A 16,775-nucleotide genomic window follows, 5' to 3' on the forward strand; every position below is an offset into this window, starting at 1 on the left:
CCAATCGGATAGCTCGCCCCATTGACGTCACATGGGTGATTTTGGTCGTATGGATATGGGCGGCTTAAAATTCCGCCGAGCAGTGTACTGAGATCGGCAGCGATGTGCATGTTTAAAACCCTATAATAAATTGCACGCTTCACGCAGAGCACTTAGATGTCTCAATTAATGATGAGAATGACCTACTCTAACGACTCAGTACGTTTGTAGAAAATCGTCAAAATCGTTTCAGGGTCCCTTTAAGGGGTCCATATCTTCCCGTTTGTTTCTCTCAGGGCATAATGTGGGCCATATCTGTCTTATTTTGAATAGAACGTATGTTTTAGTATTTGTGGCAGTTAGCCGAATGCGCAATGGGGATGGCTCGATCACACCGGTTAAGATAGCACGGCTTGCGAAACCTGCACGTGGGATCGTAGATCCAAATTGGTCCGCAGAACCGATCTTAGTCGGCCCTAAAAGCACATTGTGCGTGCTACGAATAACGAGACCCCAATGCTTACTGATCACTCCGAGGGAGCTGTATTGAGAGTAACACTGTAGAGGTGTGCGCTGAGCAAGTGGCGCAGTCTGAATGTAGGTTGCCTGCTACTCCGCAGTGAGGAGGCAGCCGATGCAGATTAATGCTGTGCTACACAGCACAGGTTTAGGCATGAAAGCAGTTGATGTAGGTAACCTGTGGCTTGGGGTGGGGTGATTTCAGGGATAACATCTTTCAGGGATGATTGGTTTCCAGAGATGACCCAGCATCTCACATTTTGCATCAAAATTTAGGTGAAAGCTGCTCAGAGTGCAGCTATCAACATGCTAATAAGAGGCCCTGTGGCTATGTTTCACAGAAATAACGACGCTTCTTGATAGAATCTACGCTTCTGTGTGAGATAAATCAATTGTCACAATTGTCACAGTGTGGTCCGTGTAGTTGTGACAACGTTGTTCGCGGCAACACGCGATGTGTGGTAGCGTAAAATACTTTAATGCTGGCACGGAGGTTCTGTGCATCTTATACCTGGCCTATTGGTACCTGGCTCAACAGCACTGCGGGCCAACATTTTTTTTTGTTTCTTAGGGAAAAGTAAACGTCATTGTAAACACCATCAACACTGTCGTGAATGTTTGGCTGTATTATTGTCACATAACCTGTAAACATTGAAACCCACGCTGTTTCAGAGTGAAACTTGCCATCAGAAACAGCAAAACCGAGTCTACCAGCCGATTCCGCAACCAATCCCAAGCTACGCCGACGTCCTGAAACATGGCAAGCGCACCAAAAGTAACAGTGCCACCGATTTCAAGAGGTACAAATAATCAAATCATCCCAAGCAGCACTATAAATTTGTGGATAAAGGACGAAGCTGTTTTGCAAGTGAGCATATATTCTTCCATTCCGGTTTCTTCATACAGAAGCGCCCCATCACGAGATCCTCAGGACAGGAAAACATTTACCCGTCATAAAAAAGAAGACAATTCTGCTGGAACCGCACAGTCCTGGAAAATAAGTGGAAGCGAGCAAACCGGCACAAAGTCTTCCTTCTGTGGACCGACGAGAAAAGCCTCGTCTCAGGATTGTACCAACTCCAGTGGAGGAACCCTGGTTGCACCAGAGCCCCGACATGAAAAACAACCGCGCTATATGACACGTAGTCAGACAAAGAAGCTCAGGCATGAAGAGAAAGCACCCGCTCGTTGACCAAAATAAGCGCTGAAAACGAAACAGTCTTGTGAACGGCACTTTCATCTGGCAAAATAAAAATATATGACAGCAACAAATCCAAAACTATAACGTCAGAATTTGCTAAGTCCAGAATTTCGATATCGCAACAAAAACGTTGATGTCCAACAAGTTAACCCCTCGGCTCTGCACTTTTCTTTGTTAAAAATTATGGGATTTTACGTGCCAAAACCACTTTCTCATTTTGAGGCACGCTGTAGCGAAGGACTTCGGAAATTTTGAGCACCTGGGGTTCTTCGTCGTGCACCTAACTCTAAGCACACAGGTGTTTTTGCATTTTGCCAGAATCGAAGTGCGGTCGCCGTAGCCGGGATTCCATCCCACGACCTCGTGCTCAGCAGCCGAACACCATAGCCACTGAGCAACCACGGCGGGTCAAAATAATGTTCCGTATTTGAATGTGATTAAAAGCACAACGCTGCTAATTGCGTTATCAGTGTGCAAGTTCCACATCTATGCATTTCAAGTTGTGTTTCACTATAACCAGGTTATGAAACAATGACCAATTCAGCAGTTGCCGAACAAGAGAATGCCCATCCTGCAGCATTTTGACAAGAATAATAGGCTCCGCCTGCCTTACAAAGACAACTCGTTTTGTCTGAACTATTGGCTACACGCTGATAACCTCTTGGTCGATCTACTGTCGGTCAGTAATGTCTTACGTTTGTGCCAATTTAGTGGTCGAATTGGCTGCAAAAAGAAATATTTACTCGAAGCCAATAGTGGGACCATGCGAGTTTTCTTCCTCAGGTTGGCGAAAACAAGGTTACTCGTTGGAATGGTCGATCCAGACTGGGATTCCTTTGTTCGGCCACAATTTAGAAGTAGTATGACCTACCATGGTTGCTAATTGGTTATGGTCTTGGGCTGCTAAGTACGAGGTCGCGGGATGAAATCTCGGCCATAGCGGCCTCATTTCGATGTAGGTCAAATGCAAAAGCACTCGTGTAATTAGGTTTAGGCGCACGTTAAAGAACTGCAGATCATCCAAATTATTCTGGAGCCCCCCAAATATGGTGTGCCTCATGATAAGGTGGCGTGTTTGGCACGGAAAACCACATAATTTATTTTTTTAGAAGTAATATGGCTTGTTTTGTCTTCAGTATGAATTCTCGATAGGCTTTAAGAAGTTTCTTGCTCTTCTAAGCGTCGTCTCGTGGCAGGTGTTTTACAAGTGCAACATTCAACTTGTTCCTGTTTTTTTTTTCTATCGCAGAGCAAAAAGACAAAAGTGGCACCACCAAAACCCAAGGAGAACCCACCGCATCTAAGAAATAACTCCGACGCTAAAAAGATGGTAATCATTGTCTAGTTTGCTTTCTTTCTATTTACAGATACCGCGCAGTTGTCACTCAGATCTATCTTTCGAGGGACTCATCGGCACGTAACATTCAAGAAGCTAATTTTATTAGATTTAAAGTGTAGCTTCTATATTGCCAACTTTCCTGCCCGTGGCTGTGTGCTGTTGTCTGTCGGAATAACTCACGCAAATTTTTTTTTCATTATGGGTTTAATGGTGGAATCGAATCCTAGTACCACGGCACAGTAGATCGATGCTCTAGCGATTAAGGAAATATGATATTTTTTTCTTTCATGTTTATTATTACGCCTTGCAGGTATACTCACGCTTGACACAAGAGAAGCATCCTTGCGATAGAAGTGTAGGGGCGCAATCAGATGTTTGCTTCTATCATGCCGACGCGAACTTCCTCTTTGAGATTACGGCCTCGTATGTCACATTGTGTAGTCTGGGTGCGCAAGCGCCCATAGGTGCGCATCGGTTTCCTTCACGCCAAAGGCGCAGGAAATAAATGGGCAATTAAATGGGCAATGTTTAGCAAAACAGCAGTTCACATAGATTCCAAAAATTGCATCATATACGCATAATGTTTTTCATATTTAGAGTCGTACGGCGCACTTTCAGTGTCATAGTCATGTGTAGAATATACAGGGGTGACGACTCGCCTATCTTGCAATACATATAGCGCGGCCAACTAAAGTCCCAAGGATAGGAGGCGCCCAGTATTGAGCCATTCTCTCTGCCTTCACTCACCTCCTTTCTTCTTTCGTGGCTTTCCAAGGTACAATCCTTCCTTTCTTTCTTTCCTGGCTGATAGCGCTAAATATTCGCGGCCTGAAGTGACCGAGTTAAAAAACGAACGTTTCGAGAACCCTTTCAGCTATCAAATTAAGTGGACGGATTGTGCGCTTTTGCTGCTGTTGCTCTTGAAGTAGTATATTACGGCGGCGCGTTTCTCGATTGCGATTGGGACGAGCCGATTTCCTAGTCTGAAAAAGCGTTCTCTTGCCGAAGTTAAATATTGCTGTTAGATTAGCGGGGATAAAAACAATATCCGTGTGCTGTTTCAGCGTAGCAATAGCAGCATATTGACTGTGATGGGGCTTCCAGGCGTTTGGGTAATCTAAGTAAATATCACTATAAAACGTTTTGTGCGTGGGTGCCAGTTTGCTGCTGAATTCGTAACGATCACTTGTATGTTATGGCACTCGTAAGCAGAGTTGCAGCGCAACACAAAAGTGCGCTAATGTTCCTCAGGGCCTGCGCTGTGTGCCTGTTAAGTTTAGGGCACAGCTTCCACCAGTGAAAAAGTTAACTGACGTAGTGTTTGCTAAACTCCTTAAAGCTTTATTTGTAGCTGGGGATGTTAGCCTGGTGGCAGGAGTCATAAGATGTATAGCATACCGGCTGAAGCATGCCGGGACACAGGCCGAAACACGCCGTAAACTGAAGTTCATGAGCACAGACGCTGTGCGAAAAAACGCTTAAGTACGCAAATCTATGCGCCAGTACTCCTGCCACTGATGTACTGGGTGTGCTCAGAGGTGAGGCAGTTTACAATCTTACAGGTCGGTTTCTTCTTTATTCACAAATGGGACTTTAGTAAAAGCAAAACAACGTACAAAATCGGATTAACAGCTGCGATCGATCGTAGGACTGGCACTTGGGATAATGAATTTTTTTCGCATTTGAAAGCAAAAAAAAAAAAAAATCCGGCGACCTTCAGCAGTGGACAAGCAGTTCTCGATAACGCACGCACATCCACACAACGCCACGCGAGCAACCATGGAGATATGTGCATATCTCTACTACCAAGCATGGCGCTCTTTGGCCATACATGGCCCTTGCGCCATTAAACACCAAACATTCATTCATTCATTGATTCTCTACTACCAACGAAATATTTAAGAAACAAAGCCCACTGTATGTATCGCCGCACGCCTCACAATGCATGCGCCCCGGCTGACGACGCTCGAGCTACTCGTAACGAGTTTCTGAGAAATATATGAATTGTGCCATAAAGCAGGTGGCTTGACGGGGTAGAAGTTGGAAAGCGTTATAAGACGAGTCGGAGCTCCTAGTTATCTTACACCGTGGTCACCGTGCTCATGTACAGTCGTCTGCACGCTTTCCTTATAGTGCTAGAATGCCGTGTTTTGGGTTACATGGGTGCCACGAACCAGTAACACGCTTCATTCCAGATAGATTGCATCTGAGCATGCACAGTCACAACGATATCGCCTGCATCGCCTTATCTGTAATTGAGGCTTCAGCCGATGCAACCAGCTGCGATCACTGGTGGAGGCTCCACTGGATGTGGCAGCAAATTGAAGGCAACACGTAGCAAAGCCTTCAGGACAGCGCGTTCCACGACGTCTGGTCTCTGCTTTTTACTCAGCATTCCCTGTGGGCGCCTTAGCTTGCGACAACCGCAGAAGATGGCAGCTATTGAAGCTTTGTAGCAAAAAACATTGTAGCAGTTCAACCAGCGTGATGCAAGCTAGATGCAAGCTATCCAGATGCAAGCTATCTCGAATCAAGCGTTATCGGTAGACGGCACCAATGCAGCTTAAAGCACGGCTTTTGAGCAGTCAAGGCAGCGGTGCTGACGAGTGCGTAAATAGAATTCACTTCCACTTCCCATTAGGTCAGTTATCTCAATTCTAACTGTACAACAAAAAGAAGAGTGGCAATTTTTTTTTCTTTCGGAAGTCTTCCGCCTATAGGTATTGATCCTTAAATATTCGCGGCTGAATACATCAACGATACTTCTCGACTTTTTGTTCACCGTGACAGTAAGTTTGTTTTGAAGCAGACAAAGGGCTCCCAGAAAAATGAAACTTTAAGTGATGAACAGTTGCCGAACAAGGGAGTCTTCATCCTACATACAGATCATCACTGCCATGACAAAGTCCAGTCCCTTTGTCGTACATTTGGCTTTAGTCTGAGGATACGTTTCTTTAGCCATTGTTAAATAAGAATATGGCTTGTCTTCGGAGATTCAAGTGAGACACAGTGATTGAACAAGAAAATTTTCGGCCAAGAGCCGAACGTTTCACCAAAGAGAGTTGTCTTCGCTTCCCTGAAAAATTTGAGCCTCCTTTCGGAAACGTTCGCTTCAGTCTAAAAAATATTGAGAGTGGAGGACTGCCCAGTGTTGGGGGCGTTCTGGTGCCGTATGACGTAAAGCTATTTTGATTTTATTCCATTCTCCTGACATCAACTTCAGGCAAACACTGACGCAAGCATCGAACGGTGGTCCGTAGAGCACTTTCAACTGCCCAAGCAGCAACGGTTCTCGTTTATAGGAGACATTTCCTGAGACATAGGAGGTCCTTCTTGTCTGCTTAAAAAGGTATTACTGGGCACCTTGGCAGGTTTCAGGTGCCGACAACAGACGAGGACTGCGGAGGAGTGGATATTGTTTAAGTTTGGCAGAGCTAACGCAGTGAATATAGATGACCGGGGCAGTAGAGTGGTGGTGCCGGCGCCTGCGATTGGTCCACTTCCCCTTGCTTAGATTGCGATGGCTAATCGAATATCGCAGCAGCGTGCAATTGGGGGTAAAAAATGTCGATAACATTGATCCACAGAAAATAATAGTTGGCAGGATGATATCTTGTACGTGTTTAAAGGGCTAGTCGGCGTCATACTGCCGTGATTTCATTGCAATATGCAAAGAAATCCGTTCTCGTGGGCAGCGCGGAGTAGCCTTTGCCAGAGCAATCGGTGGGCATCCTCCTTTTATTCTTTTTGGAACGGGGCAGTATCCCGCTATCCCGAAATAAATTTGTTTCGCGGCAGCCGGAATTTCATTTACATATAGTGGAGGGATATTGGCGAAAAATGCGTACAAACAATTTTTTTTCCTTTCATTCATAAGACGTCATACCAGATGGAAAGCTTTCGCAGTCCTCGGGACGTCACGTGACACAGGCGGTGTGGGCGTGGCCCAAAATGTTTTTTCGATCGTGAAGGGCTAATGGTACATGCGGAATAAGAACAGATTGAAATAGCTTGACGTCACAGCTCCCCAGTAATTTCGCTTGTGTTTCAAGAGTTGAATTGATCAAGAGTGACCGAAGAAAATCTTCAGGCAAAACGCCGCGTTTCAACAAAAGAAGGTTGCCGTCGCAGCCCTGACGGTATCGAGTCCCCTTAATAGCAGAATTTGCGGCTTCAGTCTAAGGATTTCTTCGTTCGCCCAATGTTCATCCTTAGTGCGGTTACTTTTCTCTTCATCGGAAACCTCGTATTGAGCTCTTCACGGTCCGTGCATTTCAAAGCGATACATTGTGACAAGGCTACCAGCAGGGTAATGCGCTCGTTCGTCGCTTGCTTTTCTTTTTCTATCGCAGAAGCGAAAGAAAGAAGCACCTAGGACAACGCGTGACGAGGGCTCATCACGTCCAGTCACTCACTCCAACGGTCAGGCGGCGTACTCGGGGGCAAGTGTAAACTCCTTACGGGCGAGGGACGAAACATCCGATGCGGGGAAAATCTCATGCTGCACTCCATTTACAGCAACTTGTCGCGCACTCCGACGACTATTCCGCAAAGCTTGTTGCTGCTGCTTCGGCGGCGGCGGTTATAGCCGCGATGGTTACAGTTAGTTGCCTTACGAATCCCACAACCACGTGATTTTTATCTGATTTCGGTCCTTTTTGGAGTTCTCATTCCGCCTGTACCTTTTATGAGTAGAATACGTCGGTGCTGCTGGATCCGGATTTCGCCTGACAATCAAGATTACAATGAAGGGTGAGGCTATGTGTAGTTGATCGCATATATTTTAGTGTGATGTTTCTTTTTTCTAAGTAGCAGCACTTAGTGTACAGTGCTGCATCTAAGTCAGCGCGTAAATTATTTTACTATTCTCGTACGTATGCCAAGCATAGTCATGTTCGTTCCGGAGTCAATCAATGTGATTTAATAAAACAGTGTTGCTTCTGAATAACTTATACTTTCAGTAGCGGTTGCATATGTGGCAGTTCAACTGTGATAAGACAATGTAATGGTTTGAAAGGAAGTTACATCTCGTTCTTGGCTTCTTTTTTAATTTCTGTCGGCAACGCTGCACCAGAGATATTTCTTCATGATGATTTCACTGTTAATTTTGCACACCCAGTGATCCCATTACACATGTCTAAAAAGTACCACCACATTAGGCTAATATATGTTCGGAAGTGGAGGTATTTTATCTACATCGACAACTGTGAAAGTGAAATATAAATGTTATATATGATCGCCTGCGTTTATGCTAGAAGGGCAGCGATCGATCTTCGGATTATTTTTCCCCGAAGCTTGCCACAACAGCGAGATGTAACAGAATTTGAAGCTCCTGCATCATATTAAGGCACTACGGCTCCGTAGGTTCGGTGTACAAACCATCATCAATCTACAAACGTGTACATCAGCCATAATTGCACAAATCTGTACATTGATGGATAACTTAAAAACACAATGCCTGGATAACTAGAACGCGTTTATTGTTCGCTCCTCATTTCGGCAGTCATTGGAATAGCTACGTGATTTCAGCTTGTACGCATAGTGCGAGGCACGCACCTTCTTCGGCGATCTGGTAAGTAGCAGTGCAAGATCACGCTGTCTAGTGATTACTTGCAAATGCTGCTCTATTTTGTAATTTCCCGTTTGCGTTTCGCTTGTGCAGAACTGTACGCATTATTTTTCCCTTAGCGATAGCACAAGCTGTTGTTTCATTGTGCCGCCACTTACGTGAAATATTCGTCGTTTTCTAAAGTTCTACTCCGGCCAACCTTTATTTCACATTTAGAATTTGTGGAAGCCAGCGCCAACTAGTCCTTCTTGCTTTTTTTTATCACCTTCTCGCTTTACGATATCTTATCTACTGCACATCTGATTGTGCTCCGTGCCCTTAGACGACTACTTAACAATAATTTTCAAAATCATAGCCAGCAAGAGTAAAACGAACTCCGTTCTTTGTTTTCCCCCTTCAGCGCTTCTCCGGAAGTCACAGGTCAAATGCCGCGGCGACGGCTTATATCGGCTCCCCTGAAGAACGTGGAATGCCTAAATCCATGAAGATTCTCGACTTTATGCTCTCTCTTGCAGTAATGTGGCTACTGTTATGCCTTTATCTTGTGTGCTGCACGTACTGGAAGACAATGGACCTTATCCGTGTAGTTTCTTTCAAATGGCTTTGAAACCATGTGCTTTTTCCACATTACGACTAAGGTTCACAATATGCTCGCTTGAGCAAAGAGTTAAAGTCAGAAAATCGTAAATATTCTTGCAAATAAAAATATACATGTACTAATTGAGGCCCCACCGAAAGTGTCACTGCTGAAAATACAGTCACTGGTTCGGATATCAGTTGTCATCATTTGACCACGAGAGGCTCACGTGACAACTCTAGCGCACAGAAGACTTACTATTGAGAGAAGAGATTCAAGAGGCCTCGCCGTTTGGTGCATCAAAAAGCGTGGTAACATTTCCGGTAGCTGGGCACTCTAGTTTAGTGATTTGTTCAAACGTCTGTTTTACTTACCAGCCTGAATAATGGCCCAGAAGAGTTTAATTACAAGATAATGCAGCGAAGTTATTATGAACACTGGTAATAAAATGCTAACATGCACTATTTCAAGTCTTTGACAGTATGTTGCCGAAGCATTTCCCGCCTTTCCAATGTTTGCTGAATTCACCTTGTCGTCTTTCATGGTCAAATAAGGAACTGTCTGAGAAATGCAGCATAGCATTTTGATTCGTTCTGTCTGTAGAACATGTCGATGTGCACTTTTGAAATGAGCACACCCGTGATGACTGTTTTCACCATTGCTGTAATATATGTGCATATCAGTGACCACAAAATTCGTGTACCGGGGAACCTGATGTACACTTCGGCTTCGCTCTGTTTTATATATATATATATATATATATATATATATATATATATATATATATATATATATATATATATAATATTAACCACGAAGCTCTGCATTACACCCTTTTCAGCGGGAAAATTTTTGTTACTTGACTAAAGAAGCAACCTAACGTGATTTCTGACTGCTCCATCGCGATGCTGCTCCTGGATGAAATCGCGTTCCGATTTTTGATATAGAGCTAAAGATTGCATCTGTCATAGTCTACTCCTAATTATCTGCCCAACATGGCTCTATTAATCTAAGTGCAGCATCCATCGCACTAATTTATTCACTTTAGTGTTGATCTGCTCAGCTCGGAGGCGGCCGGCGTGATACTGGCGGTGGTGGCCGTATTTCTACGTATGCGAAGTTCGCAAAATGCTCATGTGCTTAGATTTCTGTGCATGGTAAAAACCAAACTAAATTATTATGTAGTCCCCTACTACAGTGTGCGCCTCGTACTCAGATCGTTGACTCGTAAACCCCCAAATTTTGTTTTAACTTTCTTCTGCGTGTCACGTGAAGAAAGTATGCTCGTTTGTACACACATTAAAAGGCTACTTTTATGTATTTCAAACGTTGTAGAAACTCTACCAAATGGTTTTTTTAGCAGAGAAGAATGAGAATGAACAAACACGAGGGCTGCCAGGAAATTATAAATAGGGTTCTTCGTTTTCTAACTATTTAAGTAATATTTGGAAAACATTCACTGGTAAACAAAAGCTTGGCAATTTGTATTTATGCTAAAAATTTAAAACGATACTTTAGTCCGGACGGTACAACCTTGACTAATTTACAGGAATCGCAGGGTTTAGAACTGCACTAGAACTCCATGTACGTACTTCTAAATATGGACAATGGCGACATGTTGGCGCAACACAGCACGCAAGATATCTGCTGGGCAGAAGAAGCAGCCCTCTCGTAACTACCAGAAGTCTCAAAATGGCCTCCGAGATCCGGCGGTGCGCGCTTCCAACGCGCACCCCCAATCTCGGGGGCCATGCGTCTCAACGTTGGCCCGATAATCGCCGCCAGTGGCGTAGCAGGCTTCGCACTTCGCTGATGCACGAGCGTCCAACAGGAAACCGTTGGCGCTACCCAGCAAACAGTGAAGTGTTACGTTATGTTCTGTGTGCTCCGCTGGTCAGAGCATACACATTGCATAGTGAGAGAGAAAGAAATAAAATAAGGAAAGCAAGGGTAGAGTGGTCAACCATAGGAGCGTCATATTTGCTAACCTACACAAGGGGTAAGGTAACGAGGTAATCAACGGAGCAAAAAAGGAATAGTCGGCACTGAGTGCAGTTGGTGGGATTCGCAGCAGTACTGTAAGCCGGCTCCAGGCCGGTGCACTTGAAGTACCGCACTCGGGCACCAACCATTTTTTTTTTTCTGCCACTGACGGATGTCGCCACGATACAAGCATCTTTGTCTCATAGAAGGGTCGCGATTTCGAGTCAGCTTAATATTGTCGGGAGAGAAAGGGCGCTTATAGTTCGGACGCACACAACGCTAATTCCAGCGCTGGAATGCACACTGCCTTTGCTCCACCGCTGAGGCGTGGCATTGGTGATGCGTGAATCCACCTCAAGTATCCCTACAGTTGCTATCGTCAAAACAAAACAAAAATACAGAAATGACGCCTGCATTTTGCGGAAGAAATGAGACAACCTAAATGGATTTTTTGCGACTCTAGTGCACACAGCATATTAGACCTGCTCACCAAGTGGTGCATCGAGTCACGCACAAACTGCTCGGCAGGCTGAGGCGTGTAAGCAAAAATTCAAACTAACTGATGTTGATAATACAGACTTGGAAGAACCCGAGCCCACTCTTTTGCACGATGTATAGCGTCTCCTCTCCACGTATCTGCAGGTGCGGCAAAATCGAAGGACTTGCGCATCTGAGACAGCCCATATACGCGCTCGTTGATGCATTATTGACACTGTTTAGGTGTAGAAGCACGGCAGATTCGTTAAAAGCTTCCTATAGTAGTGCTACGCCGCTTTTGCGAGAAAGTGGAGCCATGCTGTGCCGAAAGAACGTTCCTCTCGAGTTGTGGTAGACCAGCGAGTAATTCTGCTACCACGGTCAGACCGCGAGCCCGACAATGTTTCGCGTGAAATATTAGTCGAGAGAACTTTGGTGGTATTGCCCACGGGAGGCAGAGACATGTCGTTTCGACGAGCATCGGAAGAACGAGCAGTACACGGATTTGACCGACTATTGTCCTCCTGGTCTAAAGCATATTTGTCACTTTGTCAATTGCCTATCCTAAGGAAAGTATTGCTTTGTAATGCAGCAATTCGCATTGATTACGCATGCACCCGGTGGCTACTTGCCTCGCTCTGCTGAGAAAGTTATCAATAATGAAGAATGTGATAATGTAAAATGAAAGAACGTAACAAATAGTGTCTCAAAAGCCTTAGACGCGACGACTATGAAGAGGGTGTGCGTCCTGACGCTGACGTCATTCCCGTGGCGTACCAGGCTTCCCTCTAGTGATATTTGTGGGAAACTCTGTGGTGAACCCTAACATGCATGAAACTGCCGTGGCGTTTGATAGGCACGGGCAGTTTTCTTTTTTGCGTTTTACTACAGGACATGTCGAATTCGTTCAGCCTGTAGATTTGTTGCAATATGCATACCCCAGACTGGCCCATCGTTTCAACATGGTGCGCTGGATCTAGTGGATTTTCCCGTATTCAATGCGAATGGTGAAAAGGAGTTTTTGATATTTCGCCCCGTAAAGTGGAAGGAATGCACCGAATAACCAATTGCAGCATTCTTAATAAATCTTCTATAGATTACAGCAAATTGTAACAGTAAGAAACCCAATTGTATATGTTAAGTCGAAAAAACAAGAAAATAATCCTGTGGCTGGTTGTAGCGCCTTGTTTTGTTTTCCTTTTTGGCTACTAAGAGGCTGGTAACAGTGAAAACGACAGATTTTTCATTTGATTCCGCCGCGAACAGAAAGTGCGATAAATTTTGTGTTTGGTGAAAGAAATAGTAATAAATATAATCGCTACATCTTTTACGCAATAACTCCGAAAACGTGGAACTCAACCTAGTATAGTTTATAGTACAACTTGTCTGGAAATAGCCGACCAGGCATTATCGGTATTATTGTGATGACATCACGCAGAACTTCGTCTTCTGAAGTTGTTTGGCAGTAAGGCCGTGTGCAACGACGTTGCGCATAAAAAATGTTGGGCAAAGGTGTTTTGCACATGTTTTTCTGGCTACGATCCCTCGTGGCAGCAATATCAATTGCCAGAGCTCGGCTAGCGAGTGTCTGATCACGTCACGACGCATCCGCATACTGGGTACCAAAACCGAAACTGGATGGAAACGCAACCATCAAACTAGCAGTAACCAGTTAAAAGTAAATTTTCCATGGCCAAAAGTGTTTACACCTTCATCTAACACAGAAAGAAACAGAAATTGCGTCAGTGCTAATTTAATCATTATGGCTCATTATTATGCTTTCAATTATTGAACGATCTGTTTGATTTCATTTACATATATTTACTAAAAACGTTGCTGCCCAAGTATAGTTCGCAAAGCTATATTCAGTCGGCTTTCCTTCATCAATGCTGGCCAAAGAAAAGAAAAGATACCGAGAACGAAAGGTACAGAACAGTTGCTTATTCATACAATGAGATCATCATCATCTAACGACTCTAAAGCTTCCAGAAACCAACCCTGCATGTTGACGGCTTTCTCTTCCCAGAGCAAAACTTCCATGACACTTGAAGCCAAAGGAACTTCTGCAAAAACCACCTCGCATACTGAACAAGAACTGCAGCTATGTTCCGGGTGGTCTACGGACGTCAGCGCATGGCTTCCATATGCGACGGCCGGAAACTGGTATACAGCGTACGTCGCCATGGAAGAACAGTTTAAAGACACTGGAACCGACCAGGCAGCGAGGCACGCTCACTTTGTGCCTAAATTGGTCGCATTGAAATATGATCACTTTGTTCGCGACTTTATAGATGCGCCTTATGAACCCCAACCCTTTGACTGCTTAATAACTGCCCTCTTTGTCAGGGCTTGCATCCCATTTAATGTTTGGGCACAGAGGTCGAAAGTGACTTGGCAGGATGTTCTGAAGTACCTGCCTACGGTGCTGCATTCACGACTAAGCGTAGGCGCTAAGCTGTACCTGCAAGAGCACCCAGTGTTTTTTGAGGATAACGGATATCACAACGTCGATGAAGTCGGCACAGTTGCTGTCAACGCTCTTATACCCGGGCACACGCCATCAGTGACATCGTCCGATCCTGTGACAACGGAAACGGAGGCCTTAGATGTACCCGAAGTGGACATGAGGGATGTCGCAGGAGCGCAGAAGCAGGAGCTGGGCCCACCTCAAGTTCTTGGCAAGGTAAGACTGCCTCCCAACGTATCCATTCCATAGCGCCTAAAATTGTCTAGCGAAGATTTCTTCGCCCAATTTGACGGGTTGGCCAAATATGTCTGTGAATATATATATATATATATATATATATATATATATATAAATATATATATAGAGAGAGAGAGAGAGAGAGAGAGAGATTATGTTTGTCGAATGCAAGTACTGGTGAGTAGAACTATATGGGGGTTTACTTTTTTTAACAGAATTTAATGAGATAGACCGTTGCACGCAGCACAACTTCAATTCTTGAGTTTGATTACGCTCAGTGGATATTCCGTGCATAAAATATCGAACACATCTGCGCTTAATTAACAAAGTTTTACTGAAGTACTTGTGAACCAGCTATTTACGCCTAATATTGCAATTTAAGAATTGCAGCCGATCACTTTGAAACTCATGTACACTTGGAAGGAATTCACAGCTTGTCAGCAGTTTCGAGGAATGCGTGTCCAAAGGTTCCGACGAAATGCATGGGTGTGTCGGTTATCTTTTTTTCTTGCTTCGGTGCATCGTAAGTGTTTTGTTTAAAGGATGAAGCATAACAAAGTGAATTTTTACAGCAAGTTTGTCTGCGCTTATCTCAAAACTGATGCTAGCTTTCAAGTTGGGTCGAAGTTGATCTGGCTTGTTAACTCACTGGCTTCAACTTGTATATTTGCATTATGGACACTAATATAATTTGTTAAAAAGTCGATTACTGAAGTTATGTTTGCATGTCGATCATGCATTTTGATTTCCAGTGTAAGCCACATCCGGATCTTAGAGTAACCCTGCTGAATAAGGTTTTTCTCCTACATGGAATTCCCCATTTTGTTTCAGTTCTGTAAACGTTCAAATAAAACGCCCCAATGCTAACCATTATAGTGGTTGAGTATGCTCATCTCTGTTCTGCGTAGCTAAAAGAGAAAAAAGTTCAAAATAAAGATGAAACTCTTCCTGTTGGCTCAAGTAGCTCTAGAACGCGCAGACCTGCTCATAGAGAAGAGCATTCCATTCAACGGATTCTTTTATTTGCTTGTTTTGCTTAACAAAGTCACTCAATGTGTGTCATAGGTATGCTCATTCTTGACCTATTCTCCAGATTGATTAGGCGTGTCTGCGACGCAAGAGGTACAGAATCCTTCAATGTGGACACATATGTATCATACTTCTGTTTGCATGCGCTTATCAACTCTCTTCTAGGATAGACAGGCGTGATACATCGCCCTCGGCCTCGTGACGTTACTGTGTATGCAGCTGGCGCTGTTCACCCTCCTAATTCGGTACTTTCATTTCGGCTTAGCTTCTTAGCTATGCGGGACATCAGCATAACAGTTGCACAACAACAAAGTTGTGACTTTTATGTATTATGTAAACGTGCTTCTTGCTCAGCGAGAAAGTTTGGTGAAGATGGTTTCTTGTGGATGGATGCGGGGGCATTAATGAAAATGCTACACGCTTAACCAAGTCTGAGGCAACAGGGGACAATTCATACAACAATTCACTGCATCGTGCGTCAGCGCCTACAATATATTGCTGGTAAGCTGAAGCTCGCGATTTCTGTTCTCAGTTTATATTCTCGGCCATCTCCGAAAATTTCGGTGCTAAAGCGAACAACCCAATGACTTATTTCATAGGAAACAACGCATTTTGCCCTTCTTTATTCTTGGCTACGCGGTTCCACAGGATTGGTTCATTGGATCTTCGTCTGGCTACTGCGACATGTTGTTTGTGGCCTCGTTCACTTCCGCGGCATGCTGCTGTCCATTTATTGCACCGCGTGTCCTTATGCTTGGTACACTGTTGTCGCCTTCCATTGCCAAGCACTGCACTCACATCTACACGCACTCTTTGTCGTTATCCTTTCTTTCTTCTAAATATACACGGTACTCGGTTTCGCGCACTTCGCACACCACACGGAGTACATTACCGTGGATCCACGACGTGCAGCTAACGAACGGCGTAGATCTCAGAAACTGTGAGGAGTTGAACGGGTGTCAAGTTCCAGGTGAATCGCACAACCTATGCCGCACGTGAACAACATGATGTAGGACTTCTGTGTAGACTCGCTTTTCAGGTATACAAGTCCAGAGGCTGGTAGGTTAAGCGTCGACCACCTTACGTTGCCATGTTCATTTCACGCTTATTGAGGACCGCGCGCTGTCCAGGCAGAAGCGTTGTTCGTGCAAGCATGGACCAAAATTTGTACTGTATGAAACAGACCTGCCCACGCCGTGTTATTGAAAACTGAAATAGGACAGGCAGGCGTTCCATGTGGTTTACATTTTATTTTCTAAAAACCGAACGTCGCTAACGCGTAGCAACCGGGAAGTGTTAAACTCGAGGTTGCCGATTCGGCGTCTGCCTTGCAGCAGTGCCATCTGCCTTCTCGCCTTTCTTTTTGCCAATCAAAATTTTTGATCTGCTTTTTCTGAT

At 44.4% G+C, this 16,775-nt stretch overlaps 1 protein-coding gene across 6 annotated transcripts in view; it reads left to right on the top strand.

The window, feature by feature from the left end:
- Nucleotides 1-16,775, top strand: part of LOC126544574 (uncharacterized) — a 235,665-nt gene that overhangs the window by 25,202 nt on the left and 193,688 nt on the right. The window contains exons 9-11 of one of the 6 annotated variants that reach the window (XM_055077732.2): nt 2,949-3,029; nt 7,391-7,480; nt 13,671-14,327. The exons of 4 other annotated variants lie outside the window; for them this stretch is intronic. In XM_055077732.2, coding sequence (XP_054933707.1) covers nt 2,949-3,029; nt 7,391-7,480; nt 13,671-14,327 — 828 coding nt within the window. The remainder of the gene's footprint in view (nt 1-2,948; nt 3,030-7,390; nt 7,481-13,670; nt 14,328-16,775) is intronic. One more of the 6 variants, XM_055077733.2, reaches the window with a different exon arrangement.

This window comes from Dermacentor andersoni, chromosome 10, assembly GCF_023375885.2.
Source record: "Dermacentor andersoni chromosome 10, qqDerAnde1_hic_scaffold, whole genome shotgun sequence".
Lineage (NCBI taxonomy): Eukaryota > Metazoa > Arthropoda > Arachnida > Ixodida > Ixodidae > Dermacentor > Dermacentor andersoni.